We start from the raw sequence: 10,740 nt of genomic DNA, 5'->3' as shown, positions 1-10,740 counted from the left end.
CCCCCCCCTTTTTTTTTTCCTGCTTCCCCTCGAGGGTTATATTTTCCTGCTATCTGGGCTACGGAGGGGGAAACGTTGAATCAATTTCTAGTGTAAGTGAGGAGCCATTAGATTTCAATAAGTGATTCCAATACGACACAATACCGGCTAATCAACACGAGGGCCATAAAGCGGTTTCTAATTTGATTCCGTTTGACAGTCAGCCTGCTAATTTTGACTCATTTGCCAATTGGCTGTCGTGCATTAAAAGGATGCTTGGTTTAGGGCTCGCGCTGTACTCCCAGTCCAAGTCCTCAGGGTCTAATGGACAGCTTTCTGCTGATTTCAGTGAGCTCTGGATCTGTCGTTATAGCAGTATCCTGCTTTGCATGGAGTACTCATTATTCTCCACACGTCATCTGAGAAGAGAAAAAGCGTCCTTCTTTGCTATAACTGGGGCACAAAGAAAGTCTAGGTTTGTGCGGCAATAAAAGGCCAGTCATTTCCCAGTTCCCATTGGAATCTTATAGAAAAACTGAACATCCTTGCTTGCTTAAAACGGGCAAATTAAGGCAAGATTTAAAATCGAAGGCTAAGAATGGAGCAGGGGTTAAATGTGAGTGCAATGAGGACAGTTTCCAAAACCAGCTGGGGGAACTGAAATATGTCAGTATTTTAAAATTTTTATTTCTATTTCAGGATCTGTTGCAAAATGTGAAAATGAAGGGGAAATTCTGCAGATACCATTTATCACAGACAACCCGTGTATAATGTGTGTTTGCCTGGTAAGTTTGGATTTCAGATAGTAAGAACATTCACACCTGTACTAAAAAGTAACTGCACGGAGAAGGGAATATTTCACATAATCCAATCTTGGGTGCCACGGTCGCCTTCGTGTAACACAAGGTTATCTCAGAGCTGAGCTAATGGAAAGTAATCCAATCCATGACCTGGCAATCATTTCTTTGACTTTAAAACTCTCAGGCACAAAGTTGTACGTGACTTTAATATGACATTGTGAAACTGCATCTACCATGTGAATTTGGAGGGAGGACGGTTTTTCATAAAGTCAGGGGCCACACATGAAAGTCTTTGCACGTAGCTCAGCAAAAGAGGGTGAAAGGTAAGGTTTGGAAACGTGGCTGCTTCGAGCTCCCGCGTGCTTAGTTTCACACGCCAGCGGCTGAGGAGCTGCCCAAGGGTGCAAGGTGAAGGCTGCAATGTGACTCCACGCGCTGTAAGGAGAGGGCAGCGAAAGCACAAGTGATGCTTTCCTCAGAGCGCTTTGTTCCAAGGATGGCGCTGCCTGCTGTGCTGGGAATTCAGGGGTTAATAACGTCACTAGCTGATACACATTTTGGGGAGATACATTCCCTTTCCTTGTGACTCTGCTTTGGAGTTAAGCATTTTTGGGAGCAGTTCAGCCGGACAAGCCAAGGCTTTAGGACTTACTGAAAAACAGTTGTTGAAAATAAAACTTTGTACAAAATATTTAAAAGGAAGCCATAAACCTTAACTTGCTATTGAATGCAAAGAAAAGTATAGACCAGAAAGCACTACGCTTTACGTTTTGGAAGTTACAGAGTAGCTGAACATACAGAAAGTGTTCTACTTTAGGGCTGAAATATCGAGATAACTGTCTCCCTCCTTCTATTATTGCTATTAATATTAGCATTAGCTGGCATTATTATAAGTCTATAAAAGACTTAAAGAATTGTTTCTGACTGCCTTTTAGAATGCAATTTTGGGAACTGTAGGACCCTGATCTTGAACCCTGCGAAGCTGGTGTATATCACTGCATTGAGTTCAATAGATTTTAAGTGAGACTCAGTGATAACTTTTTAGCTAATAATAGTGATAAATAATTAGTTATTGATTCTTCTGAGTAGAGGGGGATGGGGAAAGGAGGAGCATGGGATGTGGTGAGCGAAGAAATCAAAGGGAAAACAAAAAAAGACACGAAGCTGTGTTTTATCATGGATCACCTTCCCAAATATGTCTGCCACCACTCTTGCTAATGGAAGTTGGTGTTAACCAGCGAGGAAGCAATTTATCTGTGAAGGAGCAGAAGTTCAGTCCTGGGCATCAGGGCAATAATGCATCAGGGTAAAATACTTGTATTTATAGATCTCTCTAGACCTTGGCTTTATTAAATCAATGAACACCCTTTTAGCGCATGAACATGAAGAACTGCAAAAAACATTGGATGTAAGAACTCTAAATCTATGTGATTTGTAGAGTATTCTTTAGCGAAATGGCAACTGAGGGCATTTGGCTCCCTTCTGTGCAAGGGGGACACTACGTTTTATTAAGAATATGGACGCCTAGCGAGTTACTGCAGTTACGTGCACCAGATACACTCTGTTTTATTTCTGCTGAAGGATAAATGCGATCTCTGTTTCTCGAGTTGGAAGCTGGGAGACCTGGTAGAGGAGACGGAAACCAGTCTGGAGATACTGACTTTAACGCTGTGCAGCATCCAAAGCAATGACTTATTGGACAGCCGGTTGCTGAAATCTTTGTTCAGGCCTGCCACAAGGGAAAAGATCAATTTTAAGAGGTCTGGGGAGAGCAGAAACAAAAGCAGCGATGTGGTGATTTGTGACCAGGAGGGAAGAGAGAACCAGGTTTCCTTACATCCAACTAGAAATATTGATTGTTTAATAGCAATTCAGTGAGGAACTTTCTCTGGAAGACTGATCACACTCTTCAAGGGCAAACCTGATGGATGTTCATATCGTAAGAAGTGAGCAACTAAAAAGAGAGCTTAATCAGCTGTTCCAGGAAGGAAGCAGTTGCTGTCCAGGAGAGGACAGAAAATTCAACAGAGGGCACTTGTGTTAAAAACACCGGTAAAGTGAGTAGCTGAAATACTGGTTTGGATTATGGCAGGTCTCCCCTAGCAGTGATACATTTCCATGACTCCAAGCTGTCGTAAATAACTGCACAGGTTACGGAAATCTGAACAGCTCTGGGAAGAGGAGGAATATCTAAATAACTCCCTTCCAGGACTTTCCCATCTCACAAATGAGAGGAGACAGAACTGAAATGGTGGAACCGAATCATCAACTGTTTGACAGAACTGACCGCAGGTTGTGTCCCGCGGAGCACGGGGCTGCAAGGGGGGAAAGGGGCAGGCAGCATGAGCAAAGCAGTCTCCAGCTTTCTCTTAACAGGCTAAATCAGTTGGGAGGGCAAAGCGAGGGGCAGTACTCTAAGAGCAAATGTGGCAAAAACTGGAAACCCGTAGGTTATGAGTAAGTTGCAATAACGCAACGAAGACTGCAAAGAGCAATTACAAATGCGATTCCTTATACACCACTGAGAAGTCTTGGTAGGAAGACCAAAACCCAAAGTTGTCTTTTCTCATTGGTTAGCAGGGACAGGGCAGGCTGATTTTCATGACAGGAACATGAACAGGAACAAGGCAGGCAGAGCAGAGACTGGCTTCTGGGGGCGCTGCTTTAATATAGCTTCTAGCTCTTGTTTTAGAGTTATTGGTGACAGAAAACCCTGAATCTTGAATACAAAAGGGAAACTGGTGGGGATCTCCTAGTGACAGCCAAGTCTAGCTACCAGTCAAGATGAGTTCATTCTTGAGCATCTGCTGTAACATGTGGAAAGAGAAGTCGCAACGATATGGGAATTCAGACCCGGGGGACATCTGCTGGAGATTTCTTATATAGTACATAGTAAATCATTCACTTCTAAAGTATAGGTTATGCTTTTCTAATAAAAAGGCACAGCACCCACCATGAGATAACTCTGTTTTGGACTTCCCTACTTGTCGAAATGAAATGTGGTGGAGTGCATGGAACAGCACTGATTCTTGCCCTTAATATATGGAAACAGCTAAGACAAAAATCATGTATGGATGTGTGTAAATGTACACTGTAGCTCTGCATGCAAGAACTACCAGCTGAACAAGCCACTATGGCTAAAATCTAGAGTTCCCTAATTTGTAATTTATATGTCTCTACTTTATGGTCTTAATAATGCCCATAAAAATGGTCATTTTTAACATCTGTAGGACAATAGTTTCAATGTGAGCTTTTACAGTTACAACACTTTAGCAATGCTATATTGCTGTCCAACTAATCATCTCTAAGCACTTAATAAACATGGATGAATTTGATCTCCAAAGAACTGGTCATTAATTACAGCTGTCGGCAAGAAGTAGCCATTTTTATTTTTTTTTAGAGAAAAACATCAAAGTCAAAGAAAGACTGTGGTTTATCCACAAGGAATTTCTTGTAGGACTGTGATGAAAGCTCAGGTCTCCTAACTCCTGGTCTAATGGTTTGACTACAAAGCCATCCCTTCTCGCTTCGTGCACTTTCACTTTACGAGTGAATGTGGGTGGTATAGGCACAGTATGAACAGTATTTTCTCCTCTTTTTTTTTCTCTCTGACAACAGGCAGGGTGCACGATACCAGGTTTTTGGTGTGTCTGTGCTGTTAGAGCTGGTGGGCTTTGGTCTTCTGCCCACTTCCACTTTGAATGTCTGTGGTTGCGCATCTCCGAGGAGATACGCTGCCCCTGGGAAGCTACCATGCCACCTGGGTTTCCATAGGGTTTGAGATACTGGACCAACACAAAGCAGGCTGAAGGCAACTGAAAGAACCTACTTTCTCATGCATTCACCTTATGTGCTGTTAAACACAGAAGCTGGAGAAAGCACTGGCATCCTCAGCACTCAGAGCTAATGGGTAAAATAGAAATACAGATGTTGTGCTGGAAAATTGCTGTTCTGAAGCTAGTTCACATAAGAAGTGCAGGTAGACCTGCTTGTGAAGTGCCAGTGTAGTACACCATGGTTGACTTGCCCGTTGCAACCATGCAAGTCTTTATGGCTAAAGACTCCTCTGATGGAAGGGATGGAAAATGCTCTTAAGCTGCAGCAGGCTCTGTATCAGAGGAAAGTGAACAACTGAAAGGAAATGCTGGGTGTGACGGGCAGTAACAAGGACTATGTAAACCAATTCTGTGAAGAAAAAATATTGTCAATAAAAAGGGAAGCTCTTATTTCAGATAATAACGTGGCCCCTGACAGCACAAAAGAAGATGTTAGAGAACGTACAGCTGTGAAATTATTTTCTGCTTAGTGGTCAATAGTTAGAAAATTTCGTGTCCTGTTGTTTTCAGAAAATCAAAGTAGTGAAACTGTGGGTTATGAAGTGGACTGAAAACAAGTTTGGGTTTTAAAGAACTTGTATGAATTGGCATCATGATTATAGGTGAAAATATATAATCTTGATGGCATTCATAATGGAATTACATTAATTCAGTTTGAGAAATGGATTCTTTTATTACAGTTATTAAATGCTTTAAGGCTGCAAGTGATTATAACTATACTACATAATGCAAAAATTCTCTTCTAAAAATATTCTCACACATCTGTGGGAAAACAAGTTTATTTCAATCTGTAGGAGCATTTCACACACCTTGTGCAGCTTGAGGAACCCAAATATGTCATGTATGGCAGAGTCAGATCTTTATAGTTCAAATGTGAAAGTTTTAGGCTGAGGGTAGTGGAGGCATGAGTCTATTTCTGTGAGTAGAAACAAAACTTCATAAAAGTGAAAACTTACCACATTTTGGTAAGTTTTGGACTGTCTGTATATTGAGGATTTTTAAATGTTAAGGGGAAAATGCTATTAACAGAATATTGGAGAACTTTTGATTAGATTTCTTTTATATGGTGGTCAGCATATAAAATAGGCATGGAATATTTAAGTTCAACTCTGGTACAAGTACGATAAATGATCAAGTGCAGCAGAGTTTTTGTTGGTACAGCTTTTTGGCTGGAAGGTATCTAAAACTCAAAATAGAAGTAGACTTACACCTGATATTATGGCATTTGCTTTCAAGAAATATATACCTCAACATACGCGTGGAAAAGACATAAAAATGCTACAGTCCGTCGGAAATAGGTGAAATGAGAACCTGTGCATAATTATAGGACGAGAATGTAAAAACCCTACAGAATTAACTTAGCCTGAATTAAACTTCTGAGTGCTGAGTTTTTTGAAGGTGAGATGAGCTCAGCAGTGACAACGATGACAGACGGTGGTGCCAGTGGTGGTGAGGAGAGCCATGTCTTTTCATGCTCATTTATCATCTTCTGCATGGACCCCTGGGCTCTTTGCCAGAAGCGAGGAGAGATCCAAGAATAACCTATCCATTGGCCAGTGGTGGATGTACGTTTAAAATTGAACGTACCAAAAATGCCAGCTGAAAAGGACAGGTGAGAAGCCAGGAACAGCAAGGAAAATAGATAAGTATACCTCAGCAACAGTGGCATTCTCATTGCAAGAATTTTTTTTTCACTATTTTTTCAAGAGAATGAAGGGTTTTCTTTTCAGTGTGTTCTTTGTGGGGAGAAAAGGTCTTTTACTATTTTTTTTTTTATTTTTCCAAAATACTTTAGAACAAAGTGAGTTGTGTCAAGAAACACCTGATAAAAGCCAGTAGTGATCTTGACAAACCACATCTAAACCAGTGCCATTTCCCCCACCTTTTTTCCTCCCCCCTTCCCTCATGCCTGCACCTCAAACTTGCCAACTGCACCTGAGGAGTGGTAATCATATGTCTCAACCTTTTATCACCTAAATCCAGAACAGAAGGAAATAAACGTGAGCCAGAAAGTGTAACCAAGTGTTGGAAACCTGAGAAAAGTTTGGAGACAGGAGCTCAGGAAACTAGAAATCAGAGCTTTGCTTGGCATAAGTTTTATTCAGCATGAAACATCATTCTGTAGTTTAAATTTCCGCTTTTAAATCCAAATGTGCAATGTAGAATTTGACCTTTGCTCATAAAAAATTATGTTAAATTCGTGTTAGAAGATCCAGTGTTCTACCTAGCTTAAACCGATGGAGTAGGGGCTGAGTTCAAGCAAAGCCAAAAATGGAGGAAATAACCTGTAACCTTGGTCCTCCCCCTGCTCCCCCCCCCAAAAGACGCATCTCCTCACTGCAGGCTAAAGCAAGAAAGCTACTAGATTGGAGGGAGTTCTTTACCTATAGCATAGCTGATTTCTGTGGCACAATACACAAGTTGAAAGCACGTAGCTAGCCTGAGAGCAAGTGTTTGACACATGTTCAGTGAAGATGGCAGTGTTCTAGTACATCAGGATTCAATTGTTGTTGCGTCAAGGTATAATGCGGCCCAGATGACTTTCAGTCGAGCAGTGCATATTAAAAAAAAAAAAAAAATCATCAAACAATTCTTTCATACCTATTTGATTTAATTTAATTTCAATAGTTTACATACATCAACTACAGAATCTACCAAGACTGCATCTTCTTTCAATTTCAATAGTCTTGATCTTTATTACTGTATAATATAATCAGCTTTCTCTTCACCCACAAAAATAACAAACAGAGAGACAAAAAAGCCTAAGATACAGTAGTGTACTGGTAGTTTTCACCCCCATATTACTGCAGAAGAGAATGCTGTTTTGATCGGTGTTTGAAGGGTTCCTGCAACACAAACATGCCCCAACATGATGAAAGCTTTATTAGTTTTTGCCCATTTTAAAAAAAGATACAGATGTATATTCCATCTCTTAAATGAAAAAAACAACCAATACCCCACACCCCAAAAACAAACCCTGAAAACAAAAACCAGTCAAAGCGCCATGTCTGTTGCAGCTGGGTATCCCATATGTGCTTTGTTGCTGAGACCCGAGAACAGCGTATATATGTATGAGGATGGTTTTGCAAGTGAGAAGTGAGTTGAATCGAGAGCCAGAGCTGGTTAATTAACTGTTGTGGAGGTGATTGCTTTGGTAGGGTCTCCTGAAGGATGATCCAGATAGATTCAGTTGTACTTGTTCTTAATTCATGCAACACCTTTTATGTAAGACAAGACTGTGGCCTGTCTGAGAATGAAACACGAACTACTGATGGCAGAAGATGGTTACTCTCGCTTGATCCTCTAAGTTTCCAATAGCAGCGTTGAGACAATGGTTCAGGTCAGTTTAGTGCCATATACAGATATGGCCACCCTGGCCAAGTACTACCCCGTGCGACATCTCAGCTCATGTAATTTTTTCCTCTGAGGAATGAGTATTGTATAGCTGGGTGTTGTCTGTGCTGTCTGTGGACCTTTTGAAGTCCACATTCTGCACTTTGCTTCACATCCCTGAGCTGCCTCAGAGTGTGGCACATCCCTCTGCGGGTACGTTTGCCTTCAAGTTGCTGTGCTTTATCGTCACATTTATTTTGGAAACATCATGCACTGTTGTATGTGACAACTTATGATGAAGCCTTCTGGAAATCTTCAGGCTTGAAGAAGCTATTTCATGTTGTTCTCAGACCACATGGGATAGTGAAGAGTTCACTACTTGCACATTTCTAACATAGAGTCAGCTGCATTGAGCAAACATACATGTGCACACAGTGCTGAACTGATTATAGGTCTTGGCAAAACTCTCTTGGAAGAGAGCTGATGATATGTCACTGTAATGATGATGAAGATCCAGTTCATCAAGTATGGAAATGAGATTTTCTTTGGCATAATTAAAGGATCAGAGAACTCAAATACAAAAGAACATATTTAAAATGTGTAAATAATATGTGGAAAAATATGAAGGGCACAAAAATGCCATAAACTAAATGGAAAAATGTAGTACAAGTTGCAAATGTCTTTGGAATGTGTCTACAATAAGTGCAAAATGGATCAGTCTAAGTTAAGGCACTTTTTTATTGCCAATAAGAAAAACATTATTAAAGAACTGGTCCAATATCAAAATGGCATTTTAAAGGCATACGGTTACCTGTGTATAGTTTTTATTAGCTTTCAAGTTTCTTCCATTGAGTTGTTAACGGTCTTTTTAAGAATTATGGTCCTGTAAGTGAATGGTTCACAGTGTCAGTACTTCTGCTGTTCTGCTTTGTGCTGCCATATAAAAATAGATATTTTTTCCCCACCAAATATCTGGTTTTATTTCCCCATCATGTTTTAATAGAAATTTTTGAGGGAAGAAAAATACTAAGCAACAACCAAAAAATCAAATGAAAATGCAACCTTTTTATATTGAGCTTATGGTCAAATAAAAGGCCATTGTGAAGAAAAACAATATTGTATAAAAGCTTTTACTTGTAATACTACTATTAAAATGACTATCATACTGGTACTTGCTCATATTGTACCTAATAACTTCTGTAATTGCTTCCTCTGAGGCCTCTTGGCCTCTTCATCTTATGCATTAAGCTGCAGCGAAAAAAATTCCTAGTCTGACCGTTTGTCCCATTGAGCACTGTACAGCGTTTTGCATCCAGCTGAACCAAATTCTGAGCTCTGGATCCAAGTACAGCATGGACCTCATCCCCTGTCATCCCCAGGAGCTGACCTTGTGTGCTGAGACCTGGATTTCATATGCCTTTTTGTCTGTCTCTCCCATTTCTTTATATTAGACACTTTTCCTGCCTTTTTTTTTTTTTTTTTTTTTTTTTTTTCCCCGTGTCTGGAATCCACTTGCTCTAGATAGTGGTTCAAAATGAGCTGTTAAACTAGGACTGTGTACCACCACCTGACTGAAAAAATAACATATCTTCATGCATTGTCTATGCTTGCATCCTCTTTACTTATTTCCTCATCCGTTCTACACATCAACCTCCTGGATGTAGTTTTCATTTTCTGTATTTTATTTCAGATTTTTCAGAGAAGGAAGCTTTATATATTTGTGTGGTAAAGTGCTATGGCAAAAGGCAGTACTGTGAAATAGCATTAGAGTTGGAGATCTATTTGTTCTTGTGAGCACAAAGGATGGCAATGTGATAAAATGCCATTCAGAAAAACGATGCAAAAGATGTGATGTTTTCCCTGATGAATTGAGGCCTCAGTTTTTGAGTCCCCACTTTAAGTAAACCTTTTCGCAAAGCTTCAAGGTTAAAGATTGAATCGGGTCATCTTTAACTCTGCCTTAGAGCTGTGCTTCCATGGTTACACTGCGTTTTGCTCCGGGGCAGGTCTAGTTCATGTAGGGCACCTGCAGTCAGTCGCACGGTAGCGATGCTGCCTTACCTATGTGTAAACCACAACCTGCAGTGCTGAAACTTCCTGTAAATTGGGTATTTAGTGCAAATTCATCAACTATGTAGACTCTTTCATTTCAGTTTTATATTTCTATGTGCTGAGCACTGCGTTGGCTTCGATGTCCAGAACTGTGCCAGACTTGAGAAGTTGAAGGCTGCCAAGTCTTCACACCAAAACCCAGGTATTGCTCAGCCCTGGGCTATTAGGGTGTGTAACCCCAGGCGCCCTTCTTGCCAGCAGAGCCAGCTGCCCCTTTCTCCAGATGGCCATGGTATGGCTCACCTCCTCTTTTGTAGCTAAAGATCTTGCTTGAGGCATGGAAGCAGTAGCTCTGCACTCCTCCTTACCTGGGCGGTGGTGCAAGACAACGTGTCGTAGAGTCCTCGCTGGGAAAATCAGATTTCTGACAGTTCATAGGCTAAAAGTTGTGTGTTTGGGGTTTTGTTTGCTTGTTTGTTTTTTTTTTGTTTTGTTTTGGTTTGGTTTGGTTTTTTTTAAGCTGTTCTTGACATCTTTATATTCAGTTGTATTAGGTGGCTTCAATGGGAAGCCTCCATCAAAATGTATTCTGGTGGCCAACTAGAGTCATACATTTGCATCTGTTTTTCTGGTTTGTTTTATGATTTATTCGTGGCTGAAGAATAACAGACCCTGATTGTCCTGATGTTGTCTCCTCCTCCTTTTTTCTGTCTGGATGGTGATGTGCAGTTGAGGCATGG

General features: G+C 40.7%; 1 protein-coding gene across 1 annotated transcript in view; it reads left to right on the top strand.

The window, feature by feature from the left end:
- BMPER (BMP binding endothelial regulator) overlaps positions 1-10,740 on the top strand; it is a 148,502-nt gene that overhangs the window by 1,327 nt on the left and 136,435 nt on the right. Inside the window, 1 exon segment of the mRNA XM_009886208.1 lies at positions 628-764. Coding sequence (XP_009884510.1) covers positions 628-764 — 137 coding nt within the window.

The sequence above is a fragment of the Charadrius vociferus genome, unplaced genomic scaffold (genome assembly GCF_000708025.1).
Source record: "Charadrius vociferus isolate BGI_N301 unplaced genomic scaffold, ASM70802v2 scaffold545, whole genome shotgun sequence".
NCBI lineage: Eukaryota > Metazoa > Chordata > Aves > Charadriiformes > Charadriidae > Charadrius > Charadrius vociferus.
This window is presented reverse-complemented; position numbering and strand designations above follow the sequence as displayed.